This window comes from Paramisgurnus dabryanus, chromosome 9 (genome assembly GCF_030506205.2).
Source record: "Paramisgurnus dabryanus chromosome 9, PD_genome_1.1, whole genome shotgun sequence".
NCBI lineage: Eukaryota > Metazoa > Chordata > Actinopteri > Cypriniformes > Cobitidae > Paramisgurnus > Paramisgurnus dabryanus.
This window is the reverse complement of record NC_133345.1, coordinates 10,013,405-10,030,249: the sequence shown is the minus strand read 5'-3', so window position 1 is coordinate 10,030,249 and position 16,845 is coordinate 10,013,405. Positions and strand designations below refer to the sequence as shown.

Genomic DNA, 16,845 nt, shown 5'->3' with positions numbered 1-16,845 from the left:
GTATTTTGAGCTTAAACTTCACATATGTACTCTGGGGACACTCTGTGCACACCAAAGCTTTTATGCTCACGGCCGGCTTATGTTTTTAATTGTATTAATATTTTAATACTTATATTTTAGCCAGAATTTTTTTTGCCATGTGGGTTGTATAATTAGAAATGTATTTGTTGCCCCTAAAATACATTTTGAAATAATATTAGGTTAAGGTTAAAACTAAATATATTCTCAAATTCAAAGATATATTTAATTAAGCTGTTCTTATTACAAAATGTATTTCGCATATTTATTAAAAACATATTTTTTTACCAGATACATTTATTTTTTGTCATATGGTGTTGGATGATGTAAAAAAATTCTAAACTTTTGTGCCAAACTGTAGGTTTTGAAACCTTATATCTTCTGTATGAGAATTTTGTCAGTGTTTTGAACCATACCAGTTAATAACTATTCTTAATCCACACGTATTTACACAAAAAAATATATTTTTGTATTTTTTAGTTCATAGGGGCTTTAATAAAATTTGTACACATTTATTTTTCAATTTGCACATATGTCTAAGCAATTTTCTGTATGAAACCATATAACTGATCTTCTGACTTCCTCCAGTGTGTATTAAGTCATTCAAGTAATGCTTAAGGACTGTTAGCACAAAGATGGCTGATGTGAGCCCAAGAGGGAAAGCTCTGGTAATAGAGAAATGTACAACAATCCTCCCTTATAATTACTATGCCTGTACATGTATGCATTTGACCTTCTTATAGCCAGATATTTTAAAGACAAAATTGACTCTTTTAAGAGTTTGCATACATTTTTTAACTTATGTATATGTTCTTAAATTTAGGAGATTAGAAAATTATAGATATATTTCATTTTGGTGACTCACATACTCCTATACTTCAATTTGTATTGGTAACTGTAATAATCCTAATAAGGAATTTACGTGTCTGTGTGTTCAAATTTATGACTGCTGTACATGTGTGTATTGTAGGTAAAGTTATTAAACTTATTTTATGAGTGTGTACACAGATTTTGTTGCTGCCTCAAAAATAATCAAACTTCAGTTTTACTTTACAACATTACAATGGTTTACAAGTGATTTCCACTTCTAAGACTTGATTAAGTTAAAATAATTAACTTAAGTTCGATAAGTTAAAATTTGAAACAGTAAATTGAAATGACAATTGTGATTATTCTTAAAATTTAAGGCAGCTAAAACATTTTTTGTACAGTGTACTTTGTGTTTGCACCAGAAACTTAAACAAAGACCAAAACACTTTTTTCAAATAATATATTATTGCTCATTGCCAGAATGAAACCAATACATACAATAAATTAAAGCAACAACGCGTGAAACTTTAAATAAACCATTAACAACAAAGTAAATTTCTTTTACACATTCGTATGTAAATATGTCTAGATTTACAGCTTAGTACAAAGTGCTGCTGGATGCAGCTTGTCTTGTAGGTAGCCAGCCATTCTGAGCATGCTCAGTGCACAGTAGTGGGTCTGAGAGTATCTCAGCTTAAACATACACTTCATATTTTCACTCTTTTACATCGTAGATAAAATGATATAACACTGAATAGTGACGTCGTCGAATGCAAATGCCCTCATTTTATAGCTAAATAAAACAAATACATGTCGCAACAGCAATTTTAAAGTTGGGCAAACATACAGTTCCCCCTCAGGCAGAGGTGAGTTACCCTTTAAGTGCGATTGCTCTAATTTGCATCAAATCTGCATGAACACACACACTCATGTCATTCATTCATGTTTAATGTCTTCGTATATGGTCATGCTAGAATAAAATTGTGTGCTTTTCTGTCCTTCATTGCGATGCATGTATGTACCATTGTCAAAATAAGGAGGTTGTTCTGTGAGGTCTTTGGCATAAATACATATCGTGCAGTCTGTAAGCTCTCTAAAATTCAGCTCCATAACTCCGGAGATCACATCACAACAATGGACACCTAAAGCTTTCCTGTTTTTTATAGTCCTTAATCATTTCACTTGGGTTATTGCATATTTGGCAGACAAGACCAGTTTATTCTCATCTTTGTCACGATACCTCAATGACCTCCATGCTACCAGAGAAACTGGATTGCTTCCCCAGCTTCCCAAATTCCTCACTGCTTTGCGTTGTGTTAATACCCTCTTCAAACTCCATCTGGCAGCTGCGGCGCTTGTACTTGGTGTCCACTTGCGATACGCTACACACCACCACTTTTCCTTCCTCCAGCCAGCTGTTCTGAAAGTCCCGCTGCTCCTGTGTTTTGTCTCTAAGATGTATGCCGGTGTTGGAGGTGCCAGCTTGGCCGCCGCAGCTAAAAGCCACGTAAGCAGGACCGGTGCCAAAATGCACAGAGCTCCCTGAAGTCGTTCCAGATGGTGCCAAATTAGAGCCGAAGAACCAAGGGCACTCACCCGTTGGTGTGATGGGGGTAGTTGCCTGATTCGAGCCTCTGTGCGTCGTCCAAGTAGAAGATGTACCCAGCGGCAAGCTGAGAAATGAAGGTGTTTTCGCGTTGGTCTCACAAATGGAATCCTGGGGTCTTGGCCCACAATTACTTTGGTTCAGATTGAGAGACGGCGTGGTAGCGGATAACCTTTCAAAGCTGCTGATTTCTCGCTTCTCTCTTTGCGGGCTTATTCTAGACTTGCCATTCACAGCGGTACACTGCGACTCTAAAGAGCTTGAAAAGTCTGTCGTCGAAGGATGCTGACACACATTATTGCTGGTGTTTAAGCTGTTGAGTCTGCACAGCTTGGGTGTGTTTTGTGAGTCTGATGGTGGGGGATTAGGAGAGGATCGCTGGTTTTGGCTTGAGGAGTAGACGGATTTTATATCGAGGGAGAAGGAGCACTTGAGCCTTCTGTTTTGAAGGATTCGCTCGGAGGACAGGTGAAGGGAGCTCAGGTCTTTCTGTAGCGAGATGGGCGACGGAGGCTTTGCGGTGATCTTTGTAGGTTCTGGAGTCCTCTGCTCGAAGCGATCATCATCATTTGTGCTTTTGACCTCTTCCACCTCTTCATGGTGTTTCGCTGCTAACCTCATGGGGTCACAGGGTGCAGTTTTTAACTGCAATGCTCTCTCGAACTCCAGCAGCTGACCCAGGAAGTTGAAATTTGGAGATATTGATGGACGACGATCCTTCACAAATCTAAAGAACATCAAAGAAATGCAATTTATGACTCCATTAAAAACTTAACATTTCTGTGCTGTTGGTTACTAGGGCTGGGTTTGGTTAGCTGTTGGACCATCCTTATGAAAATGAACTATGGTTTTACCATATTAACCAATAGCATACCACTACTTCTTTCTCACTATAGCAACCATATTCTACACTGTAAAAAGATTCCGTAAAATTTACAGTATTACTGGCAGCTGGATGCCAGTAACTTACTGTAGATTTAAATTTATGTTAATTACCTGCAACAGTTTGTTCAAAGTTAAATGAAAATTAAACATTAGCAAGTCTGTATCTTTACAGAATAAAACTTAAATAACAGCCTCAAGCAAAGCATTCTGGGAAACAAAATCTAAAGGAAAAACCGAGAAAAAGGTTAATGAGGATTTTTGGTTCCCAGAATGCTTTGCATGAGGCTGTTATTTTATATTTTTATTCCGTAAGACAAAGACTTGTTAATGTTTAATGTTCATTTAACTTTGAGCAAACTGTTGTCAGTAAATAACATAAATTTTAATTTACAGTAAGTTACTGGCATCCAGCTGCCAGTAATACTGTAATTTCTACAGAATCTTTTTACAGTGTAACCATAATGTAATAACCATAACCTGCCCAAAAACATATAATACAGTTTACCTTCAACCATGGTTATTTTACATAAGGGCAGCATAGCTATAATGTTTACAAGCACAACATTTTATTAAACCAGCATTGCCATTCTGGTGAAACAAGCCGAACAAATAAATCGTAAATGACCTAGTTAGAAAGCCTGGCATCCAATGCTAATGCTAAGGACCCAAAATCCAACCTATGCTGTTTTGAACAGTGAATACAGACATCAATAGAACAGAAGTTACCTATAGGCATCATCCGATGACAGGCCCATAGTTTTCATGATATATGCGATGGCAATGGTCGCAGAGCGGGATATGCCAGCCAAGCAGTGGACGATGACTCTGCAGTTTGACACCTTGGCTTTGTCTGTGGATAGACAGAAATGGCAAACTGGTCAAAAGCTGTCTCAATGTTAAACTCCAAACAAAGCATGCGGTGATCTCATTCGCACACCTCAAATGCTGACATCACTCATACCTCCCTCAACACTGCTGATACACACATGGTTTGTGTTAACTCAACATTTAGCTTTAATCATGACCACAAGCTAAAAAAAATTCAGATTCAGCAAACCCTACATGCTGTATGCACTTTTAATACACATATTGTGAAATGCATGATGTACGGCAAAAATATATATATTTAAAAATATACAATACAGAATGTATTTGCAAAAAATATATTCTGAAATTTGTTTATAATTTGTTTTCACTAATGTATTTTATGCCATTTTTTATTTTTTTTAATATATATTTTATAAAAAATATACATTTTTAGTATAATTTGTTGAATAATTTATAGTTATGTCACGCTGGAAGAAAAAAATAATATGTTAAAATATAGGCTATTATCAACTGCAAAAATATGCTTTATAAAATGTTTAAGTTTATAAATACTTTATAAACTGTTATATTTTGGTCAGGAAAAATATATTTTTTTTATAGTATAGGTTGTTAGAAGAGTAACACCGCATTCACAATCAATAAGGTGCCAGACAATAAAGTAGTCTAAAACCTGTTGCTAAAAGGATTTAAGTGTGCAGACATCTTTATTTTCATTATAGTATAGGTTGTAAAATTAAAAATGTTTTTGTTGACACTAAAATACAAATATGTGGTAAAAGCTAAGTATAATACTTTACTTTCTACAAAAAATTGTAAGCATATTTTTAAAATATATTTCGAAATATTTTTGCCATGGGACTCGTGCAGATATTAGATATTCATACTGAAAAATGCATACTGAAAAAAATCATACTGTAGATATGCATATGGAAGAATGTATACTCTAGATCAGTGGTCTCCAACATGATGCCCGCGGGTCTGTAAGTTGCCCACCAAAGCATATTCTATCAATAGCCTAAATTTTAAAATGTATTAATTATATATTTTATATAATAGCTTGCTTTATGTATGAACATTGTATTGAATTGTATTAAATAATGTTAAAATAAAAAAGTTTGAATAGACTATACATTAAAAAGTAGCCCTCCAGGTTATTTTATCTATTGTGGTAGCCCTTGCTCACAAAAAGGTTGGAGAACCCTGCTCTAAATAAACATAATTGTATTATAAAATGGTACAGCACTCTTACCAATAAACTCATTGGTTTTCTCCAACCAGGGAAGCAGCTTCTCACAGTAACTGTCATTGACGGGAATGCGCATGAAGTGGTTGTCACTGATGAAGTCAGGTTTGGGACAAGTATTACTGGCATTCAGGACATAAGTGATTCCATTTTGCGTCATCAGTTCCTGTTAAAAGTTGGAAATTAAAAATAGGTTGGATGGAAGTCGATGCCAAAATCATTCTTCTAAAGAACAGGGTGAAAAACAAAACAGACATGGATATGGAAAAATTCCGACATACTTTCTGACTGTTTATGACATATATTTTGATTTTCCTTCATTCCAGATTCCAGCTATATCTGCTTCTGCGTGTCATGCTAGCCAAAGCTCGTTTAGGTGAGAGAGATGTAAAATGATAATATGTCAAAGAAAAAATAGTGACAGGGCTAACATTTAAATCAACCTGATATCAGTAAAAAAATGCTTTCGGGAATGCATATGGTTGCCTGTTATCTGAAGTCGTGAGATATGATACAATACAGTGGTATGCGCAAACAACCTTCAGGTAAAAGGAAAGTATTTTAGATTATCTAAAGATGTATGAGTTTGTTATGTCTTCGTGACGGGAAATGGTTGAGTAAGAGTGAGAAATTGTTTAGATGGGTAAATATTTAGGATGCCCGGAGGCAACTGCAATGCAACAAACCATATAATTGACTCTTATTTATCTTCCACTGACCTTGTTGAGAACGTCTCTCTGGGAGCCCAGGTACAGATGGGGCAATATGCGTGTGGGACCAATGTTGGGCACGGGTAGACAGGGCTGGGACAGGCTGAGGGGCAGAAGAGTGGCTGGTTTACTCTCACACAGATCAGGAAAACAAGACGAGAAAGCTGCAAAGCCACCTGGGGAGGTTAAAGAGTAGACAAACTTTATTCAAGACAAATCCAATCACACAGATTTCAAACAGAGCATGTGTTTCAATTTTCCTCTTGAGCATTGTATGTGCGCTTTTTTGGTAACACACATACTTTGCTTTAAACTCATATACATAATGGGAAAATAGCAACAATGAAGGGGGTTTCCAAACATCCTTACAGAATGAATTACACTTGAACCCCAAACGCAAACTCCACAGGGGCCAAAAAGCCTTTCCGCCGCAGAAGAAACATCCTGCCGTTTCAATTCAAACTAAACCAAACTAGTATTTCCAGCAGAAAATCCATTCTGTGATGGCTTTAACCGGACACATTTGACTGAGATTCTTAAGAAAACCAATTGGGTGTATCAGCAATTTTAGGTGTAACTAACAGTATAGCAATACTGTAGCTCTGCTTATGGAAGCCTACTGACTTTGAATGCTAGGTTGCACGAGTGGCAAACCTTCCTCTTTTAAAAAGGAAATGGGAAAACCAATGGGCGGTGAAAGGCACGTTCTGCCACTTTACAAGGTAGATAATGTGTCAGTGTCTGGTTCCCCGCTTTTTTACTTCCTGAATGATCTCATCTCCTCTCTCTGGAACCAACATCACACTGTGGGAATGAGGCAAACCACAGGAACACCAACACCCAACCAGATTTAGAGGAAATAAATGCACTCTCTATGACACACAAATGCTCACATGCATTCATTTTGACATACATCCAGCTTTAAAGCCTTAGAGCAGTGGTTCCCAAACTTTTTCAGCGTGCGGCCCCCCTTGTGTACGGTGCATTCCTCCGCGGCCCCCCAAAGAAAATTTGTGACAAAAAACTGTTCTAAAACTCAACATTTTAATAAAAAAAACATTAAATTATACAAAAAAGTAGTGCTTTTGGTTAGTAGCCTTATTTTTTTAGGTTTAATTACACATAATTCATGATAAATTAATGTATTTCATAAAATGTCATAAAACTGTGGCCCCCCTGGCACCATCTCGAAGCCCCCAGTTTGAAAACCACTGCCTTAGAGGACTACAATCCCCCATTTGAGTCATGCTGTCAAACATGTGGCTTTTCATTTTGGAGATTTAAAAAATTCTAGCTAAATATGCCTTTAATTGTTATTTCCAATGTGCAATCTGAAACCAAATTAATAAAAAATGTGTGAAATGTCAGTTGTTTTTCGTGGTTATGTATGTAAACTGCAGTTTTATGTCTCAAACAGAGATGGCAGTAGAGAGGCATATTTACTGTAAACCAACATTAAAACCAAAAAGGCAACTGATCTCACCAATCATGAGTCAACAATATGACTTTTTGGGTAAGTACTATGAAAAAATCACATGATTTTGCTATTAGTTTTAATGTGGCAGTTTGTTTTTCCAAACTTCTCAAGCATGAAAAAGTATAAATGTTAAATAAAAGTTAATGAAAGTTATATGTTAACTTGTCTTTTCAAACGTTTATGATTTCCTTCTCCTAAATACAATCCACATTAAAATGATGGTTCAATATTATATAAACAAAAACATTTAAACTACATTATTGGCTATATGTGAAAACATAATATTTTGGTGTTGGTGATCAGATGTCATTCATGGGACTTTCAGGGGTCTTGCTGCTGTAATGGAGCCCATCTTAACCCGTCTTCTTTATATTAGCCACAGATTACCTCATACACTAAAACAACATTATGTTAGCTCTATGCAAATGTGCATTCAAATCACTCACAAAGAAGCTGTGTAATTCAACTAAAAAAATGTCAAGCCAAATAAAGTCAACAAAGGAACCAGTTTTCCAAGGCCTAATCGCAACTGAAGAAATTTTTTTTCAATCGGTTTAATTTGGAATCACTACTCTCCTCAAAATCGGGGTCATGTTATCTCACACTCCAACTAAGGAGAGCGGGCAGGGCGATGACATCACCCCGGGTTGGTGTTTAGCTAGATCGTCTTACGCACACAGATGCATGCAAATAACCAAGGGAAACATTTGGGAGATGACAATATTATGAAACAGAAAGAGAGAACAGACATAGTCACCAAAGTGTTAAAATGGGGCAATACAAGCAGATGAGCTCAGAAACATGAGGTAAGGGCCCTTAAGTAACCGCATGCATGTGACTGGAGAGTGTTGACACAAAGGCACACTTATTTGTTCATTGCCTTGTTAATTTATTCATTCATCAATGGATTCATTCGCCCTGCCATCCATCCTATTCGAACATTTATTCATTGGCTCCCCCATTCACAGAGGACTGTTCTTTTTCAGTGTAATGTTCACATGACATCACTCTACAAGGCCATTAGATAAGCTGCATGACCAGTGTTGAGTCAAACCAAACAGACCTGTTCAAAGACCTTTTAACACACTGAGTCACAGATGACATCATGCCACGTTCTTGTCACGGAAAAAAGTGTCAGCGTTACTCAAATTACACTGATGTAACCTTAGGGCATTGGCTTAACCCCAACGGTTTATTGAGTTAGTACTTCAACTTACTTAGAAGGCGAGCAGATGTTTATTCAATCTATTGACTTAGCTTGGTGAAATAAGTCGATTTGATTACATGAAAATCTATAAAAACTTAGAACTTTAAAAGTATATTCAAATCAGTTTATTAGTATATCGCTTTTGCCTCTATATCGCCATCTCTGTTTGAAAAATAAAATTGCAGGTTACGTTATGTAGCCTACTTATCTTTACGGGTTAAAGTCAGATGATCTCAAATTGACACATCAACTTATAAATCATTTTTGTAAGATTACTATTATGAATCTGGGTCAAAAGACAGTGTTACATTCATGCAATTGTTTTTTGCGCAGCTAACGCAATGCTATACCAACTGACCAACAGGAACATACAGGAACATCAGTTATTATTTATAGACTTGCTCATTAACCGCTTTTTGCCTATTTTTAACCAAAAACATCACAGTTTGCAGCTTAAGAGTTCCCACTATTGCAGTTGTGTGTCTGGCCCTTTAAGGCCCAGTTCAAGGGCCGTCTGTTTCCAGCTATTAAAAGCAACCGCCAAGCAGGATGACATCATTGCTCAACACGCGGGTGGCCAACAAGCTGTCTCTGGGTTGCTACTCTTTGCGATACACGCATGTGCCAAACTCTGCACCCTACCAATTTTGACTATCACTGTCACAAGCCAGGCTCTGGGTGACTTGAGATCCTATCATCCCAGGAAAGATTAGGCAGATTTATGACATCACAGCCTAAAGTCAAAGCCAGTTACCGGGCTGATAACTCATACTGAGGCAGACAGAAGGTTTAAGGTAACTGAAAAAGAGACTCTTAGCAGATGTGAGCTTTGAGTGAATTAGGGCAGACCTGCCTTGCCGTCCTGATGGCTGACATTCCTTAAGTGTGATGTCATTATGTCCTGGTGTACAGGCCTGGGGCTGTCATACTGCTTTAAATAAAAAGAGCTGCATTACATGCTCGTATACACTGTTTAAAGTTTTATTTTTTAATTAAATTGACTATGCAAGTTTTTTTTTACAGTTTTGACTAATGATGAGTTGCTACTTTTTAACTTATTTTATTAATAAAATAAAGTGTAGTCAAAATATGTCAAAGAAAAAAGTCAATTTGATTTTGCTTAATAACAACCTCTGCTACTACTTTAAAAATGTAAAAAAAAAATGTAGCATTTTTGTCAAATCAACATATATTTTTACATAACAAATTTAGTTGAACCATTTTAAATGTCAAGTTATGTCAACTTGTCACAGGTCAAAACAGTAGGTTGAATTGACTTGCAAAACCAAGTTGTTTTAACGTCATGCTGCATTTTTTTTACCCTGCATGTTTATTAAACAGTGTTGCTTAACTTGTTCAGTATGTTTTCTCAGTTGTATTTAACGTCATGCTTACCATAGTGTTCTGCATATTTTCCCATATCAGCACAGGAAATCTTATAAAATTGTTTTTGTAAATACTGCAATGCTGTCATTTTGCACTGTAACCATACTAACACTGTTTAAACAATGTTAAATAAAACATCTAAGCAAAATACAGAAAATATGCTGGCCATGTGTTTTCTGTGAATCTGATCTTTGGCAGGAGAAGCTCTAACCTTCTCTTGCTGTGACATCAATGATTTCATTTCCCAAAAATATATTTATTGCTCTTCATGGTGCACACGGGTTACACTAACTCTCTGTCTTCAATTCGAAGTTAAACAAGTCAGTATAAACCCCACACTATACTCTTATTCAGAGCATACATGCCGGGGGTGTTTTACGTTCTCTTTCCGGAACAGATAGCAACCATAGCTGTGAGATACATTTTATTTCAGAAATGCTTATTTTTGGAAAATAATCATTACATTATTTGAGAGTTTAAACTAGCTTGGTTGCATCAAGAAGAGAATATCAAGCCGGCTGCATTTAATTTCGAGGTAAAGAGTCTAATAACCAGAAAACAATAGCATTGGACAACCAACATGCATGTAAGTGGTAATTCAGGAACCTGCTTCTCAAACCATTTAAAAGGTCAAATGTTACTGTATGCCTAATTAACTTCCATAAGCCACACCCTTCACAACTTTTGATCATTACTACGCCCCTGTGCATGTGCTGTTTACAACAAAATCTCAATATTTGCCCTGTAGTGTGTGCGTTTGTGTGTGTGCGCTTAATACAGATCTTTAGTATTTTGGGCCTTGCTTAGCAGGAGCTTACAACAAGCATGCTAAATTTGTTCGGAGTGACATGATACTCAAACAAGTACAGACACATTCGGGCTTATGGTACAACACAATGTCGTATTTCAAACCTCAGTGGCATCGGGTTTCCAAACTTCTGGAAGCAATTAAAATCTGTTCAAAAAGCCGACCAATCTTTCATGAACTTTTGTTTTGGTGAACTCCAAACAAAATATGTCTTGCAACCAATTACTTTGTGGGAATGCCTTAAGGTCTTATTTAGAGATGGCACATATTCGAAAACCATGGTTTTTACATAATATGAGTATATTTATATTTCCTTTATCCTGCATGTTTATTAAAATGAATTATGCTACTAATCAATATAAACAGTCGGCACATAACCCTCAGGTCTATTAACAAAATAGTAACTAAATATAAGTAAATTGAATATAAAAAAAGTTTGCATTCAGTTTTGGTGCACTCACTCATAAGTGGTAGCACATTAGTAACGAAGTTATGTGCGTGTGAATGGTAAGCCCTTATGAATAAATATATTCCACATGTTCACATAAAACAAGAAGAAAATGCAAACCAAGTTCACTGTAACAAACATAAATATACAGTACATCTATAAACCCCATACATGAACCTACCTCTCAGGTCTCGTTTCTCTTTGATGCGCCTGACACGCATCTTCAGCCTCATCTCGCTCTCGTGCATGTCTGTCCACAGTGGAGGAGGGATCACCAAGTCAACGGGCATCCAGGTCTGTTTCCCCCACAGCAGAAAAATCTACTCAAAGGGCTCGGAGCTCAACCCCGTACTATATGAAAGGGATGAGATGTTTCCACCTAAAAACCTAAACAAGCCCTTCTGTTTCGACCGCTGCAGCTACGCTCCTTCAGCTTGATGTGTCTGCTTGCTTCTGACTGTAGCTGGGAGCGCTCCTGCCTCTATTGTTGAGCCACCTCCCTCTCTCGCCCTCCCTCTCTCTGGCTGTGCTCTAGTGAGGCCTGTGTTCAGTAATAGCTCATGTTTAAGGCATGTAACCACATTCTTGACTCATCAGTAAGCTATGCGGCCACTGATGGGGCCAGCAGTGTGCTTAGAGGGAAGATGCCTGCTGGACGACACTGTTCCTGCATCCCCCAATTCGCCTACTTGTACTATGCCCTAAAAGTAGGTGCTGTTTTTGTTTTGGGAAAGTATTATATCAATATTTTATTGGGTAGTAACAGTGTACATAACAGAAGTGAACGTTGTCTAGTCGGCCATTGTGATAGTAAAAAAAAACAATAAAATTCCTCACATTTCAGCTTTTATTTATTCATTATTTCTTAAGTAATTTTTCTATATAGTTTTATTTATTAATTTAGTGAAGAATCACATAATATATTTTGATAGTAGATCTCACTCTAATTTAGGACATGCTAATTGTAAACAATTTAGTGCGGATAGTCCACAAATTAGGTCACAGGATGTTTAGCGTGTCTGTGCGTGTTCTGCAACCTATTAAAAACTAGTTGTATTTGTGCGATCATCATCTCTGCTTGTTACAGTAATCATCATTGCTTATGTAAGAAGCATTTTATCATGCGCAAAAATCTGGGTCCAGTCATTGAAAAGTCCATGTTGACTCATTCAGCAGTACATTATGCTCTTTTTAACAAAGAGACGTGTTGTCTTTGAATTGCCATTAATCAGCTTTAATCATGGGTGAGATTGTTTATTAGTTTGCTGTTAATCAGACTGAACGACATCATCATCATCATGGGGAAGGCTGAACCCATTATTCTGCTAGATACAAAAACCATGTCATCCTGTCCAATGAATTAAAATATGAGTGCTAAAATGGACAGACTATCGTCACTAGCCACCTTCTATGAAAAAAACATCCATTCATTTATTGATTTTGATTTTTATGTATAATTTTATACACATTCATGTATTTATTTATTTGAAATAAATTATTTATTTATAAGACCCACAGAATTGCCCTGATTTTTATTGCATAATAAAATGCCTTGTCAGATATATCGTATTTATGAAGTAAGCGCACATGAATGACACCACAAATTGTCGTAAAACAATAGAAAAGTGGTAAATATTCTTTACACCCCATAGTTGGGGGTTTGTCTTTGAGAAACATGGCAGAAACAATGGTATCCAAGTTGACGCCTACCAAACGCATTTAAAGCAGTTGCAGGCGCCTTTTGTGAATGATTTTCTATGGGCAGTAAGCGTTATGCACGCTTGTTTATGCGTGCTTGCTTATGCGCGCTGAACGCTTTGCATTGCACGGTTTTAAAGGAGCGCTGAGAGCGGAAAAGTGCCCACTGTCATTTATGTCTTTCCATTGTCCAATCAAATCCAAGCATTTAAAACGCATCTAGTGTGATTGGCCCCTAACTGCAAGGCGGACCGCACTGCTTTTTGTAGTCATTATAAAAAAAGCAGTGCACTTTTATATTGCTAGGCAATGACAGAGGCAGCTGGGTAACACTTTATTTCGATAGTTCACTTTAGACATTTTACTAATTATAAGTAACTTTGCAACTACTTATCAACTACCAATCTTTAGAGAATTAGTAGACTGCCTGCTTAATATCTACTAACACTTTATTGTGATGATATCTCAAAAGACATTCAATTGTCTATAAGTATCTTTGCAGGTGCATGTCAACTTATTACACTAACCCAAACCTCTTCCCTAACCCCAACCATTACAGTCTACTAATACACTAATGACAGTTAGTTGATGTATAGTTGCAAATTATTGACAGTTGGTTGACATGTAGTTGCAAAGTTATTTATATTTAGTAGAATTTCTAAAGTGGACTATCAAAATAAAGTGTAACTGGCAGTTGTCCTGTCAATCAAATATTGAAGTGGGAGCGCTCTTTTGCTGTTAATTGTCATTTTAGCAGAAACTTTAAGAAGTGGACGCTTGCTCTGACCTTGATCAAGGGTGTGATGTGCAAAAACAAGCAGAAGACTTTCAGTGAGTTCACTCTCCGGTTGTTTCAAGCAATTTTAAACTTCTGTCAACACAACGGAAGGCCCACCTCTCCCCTCATAAGATTGGACAATGGAAAAATGCAAATGACATGGGGAACTTTTCCGCTTAGAGTGCTCATTCAAAAATGTGGGAGGTGGCTAAAACAGAAGGCGTTTGGTGCGAATAAACCAACATGATCTCACAAAGTTCTGTGGGATTGTCACTGAATTTTTTGCTAATTTTTCCGTGGCATTCTCACGGATCTCCGCATTTTTCCGTGGCCCTGCAACAACCCTTCTTTTCCATGGCATTCTCATGGATTGGTTACTCAACTGCTTTTTCCTATTTTCAAACCATTGTCGCTTCGGTTTGCGGTTAGATTTGGTGTTTGCGTTAGTATGTCACTTTACGTATTGGTTTATACGAATTTTTCTGATGTATGCTTTTATATTTTCTAAACTTTAATCAGTTGTCGCCTGGCTTTGGGGTTAGAGTTGGGTTTGGGTAGGGATGTCATTTTATGTAAATCTAACCATAAACCAAAGTGACAATGGTAAGAAAATAAGACAAAACAGTTGAGTAACCAATCCGTGAGAATGCCACGGAAAAGAATGTCAGTGGCAGGGCCATGGAAAAATGCGGATATTCGTGAGAATGCCATGGAAAAATGAGCAAAAAATTCTGTGACTATGCCACGGAAATTCGTGAGATCAGGTTGGGATAAACAGGGCCAACTATAGGGCCCAATCACATCAAACGTGTTTATGGCAGGTGCAGGCGCCTTTAAAAAAAAAAGATTTTTAGCACACGGTTTTCAAGGAGCACTGAGAGCAGAAAAGCACCCGATGTCATTCACGTCTTTTCATTGTCCAATCGAATCAGTGGAGAGGCGGGCATTACGTTGCGTGACGGAAGTTTACAGTTGTTTGGAACAACAATCGTACACTTTCTCACTGTCTCTTCGTGTTTGTGCACCTCTCACCCTCAATCAAGGTCAGAGCAAGCGTCCTTCTTAAAGTTTCTGCGAATATGACAGTTTACAGCAAAAGAGCGCTCACGCTTCAATATTTGACTGACAGGACAGCTGCCTCAGTGATTGCCTAGCAATATAAAAAGCCGTGCCTCACAGCTCTTTATTAAAGTGTCCAAAAAAAAAGGCAGTGTGGTGCGCTTTGTATTTGCAGGCGTTTAAAATGCATTTGGCGTGATTGGCCCCTCAAGAAAACAATTAAAAAAGGCGCTTGAAACTGCCATAAGCATGTTCTGTGTGATTCTCCCCCTATGCTTTTTATCTACAATAGCCTTTACAAAATATGATAGCATTGTAATGTAAAAAAAGATAATATTAATATATAACATTACAGTTAGTGGCTCCATAAATTTGTTACAAATATAAAAAGCAAAACCCGTCTAATGGGTATTCTTTGTTCATTATTTTTCTGCAAGGAGCGTTAACAAACCTTGTTGTATTTTCGTGTCATTTATTAAAAGGTGGTCGTCTGCATCTTGCACCCACAAAAGTGTTTTGAACACACCTGATGTCATAAACACGCCCACACCAACTTACCATCCCGTAAATATGAACAACCCAGGAGGACTTGAAAGCACCACAAGAAAAAACATAAATAGGAAAACATTTATCATCTCAAATATGACGCAATAAATTACAATCGAACAATAAAGATTCACGTAAAAAAGTACATTTGCCTTGAAATGTGCAGCTTTTCAATGCATTGACATTTTTTTCCACAAAAACAGGAAATTAGGTCGGGACAAATTATGTGGCTCCTCCCCATTTAAATATCCAATAGCGTGTACCTCACAGCCTGGTATCTGATGAGAAGCTGAAGTGCAGAATGGTCTGATTGTCTTAAAAATAATTGATCTGTATGGGTGAAAGCGATATTCTGTACGTTTATAATGCATATGTCTTCTAAATTCAATTTTTGTCAAAGTTTAAGGTGAAGGATATCAAAAACGTCAATTTTTATTTAACAGCCTTCATTATAGCAAAAATCTGTGTTTAACTGCAGCATGAGATGCATGCAAACAAATGAGGTTGTGTTTGTTTGTTGCATACTAAGATGCAGGTTTAACTTGGCTTTTTCCGACATCCTTCTCCCTGTTGGTTGGCTGCAGTGGTGCAGTGACAGTTTTCAAGGTTGCGCGGGTTGCCAGATCAGTGAAACTGGAGTAGACAAATTAGGACCCTGTGGGTTCATGTTCCAGTTATAATTGAGGGGCTTTTCGCTGACCGGCATGCACGTTTCTGTTAGTGTGAGGTGTGTGTGTGTCTGTGTGTGTGTGTGTGACATTACTGCAGCGCTGTAAATAGGTGTGAGTAAGATGGCTATTTTGGTGTGTAGATGTGTTAAGGGGAATATAGGCCTACTACAGCTTTAATGCAGAACAATGACACTGAATACAGGATGACTGCCAGAGACCCCTATAGACCAAATCCACACGCGCACACACCCACACAGGTACCTACATCACCGACACTTTCCCAGGGAGATATAATCTGAAATGCAAAGTGTAATAATTGGAACAATGTGTATCAACTTCAGGGAACACGGATGTTAATACACACACATACGTGCAAGCGCACACAATACGTGCCGCCATGCTGCCCAGCAACAGGGGACAATAATAAAAAATTGTCACATGAATTATTTTTCTGCAAAACTGACTGTAAAACCTTTAACAACCACTAGATGGCAGTAGACTAACATCATTTACGTCCCCTTGGCAACCGTTGGAGACATCAATAGGCTTCAAGCAACTGGCTGTGTGCACAATACTGAATGCTGTGCATTATAAACTGCATGCTACAAATAAAGCACTACTATTATTTTAAAATATACTGTAGCATATAAAACAGAAGACATTATGC

The 16,845-nt window shown here is 37.3% G+C and overlaps 1 protein-coding gene across 1 annotated transcript; it reads right to left on the bottom strand.

The window, feature by feature from the left end:
• Positions 1-1,273: 1,273 nt before the first annotated feature.
• dusp8b (dual specificity phosphatase 8b) lies at positions 1,274-11,933 on the bottom strand. Its single transcript, XM_065282938.2, has 5 exons — positions 11,608-11,933; positions 6,110-6,276; positions 5,397-5,556; positions 4,046-4,169; positions 1,274-3,161 (listed from the first exon to the last, which is right to left on the bottom strand). Exons 1-5 carry the CDS (start codon positions 11,714-11,716, stop codon positions 2,060-2,062), a joined length of 1,662 nt encoding a protein of 553 aa, XP_065139010.1. The 5' UTR covers positions 11,717-11,933; the 3' UTR covers positions 1,274-2,059.
• Positions 11,934-16,845: the final 4,912 nt, after the last annotated feature.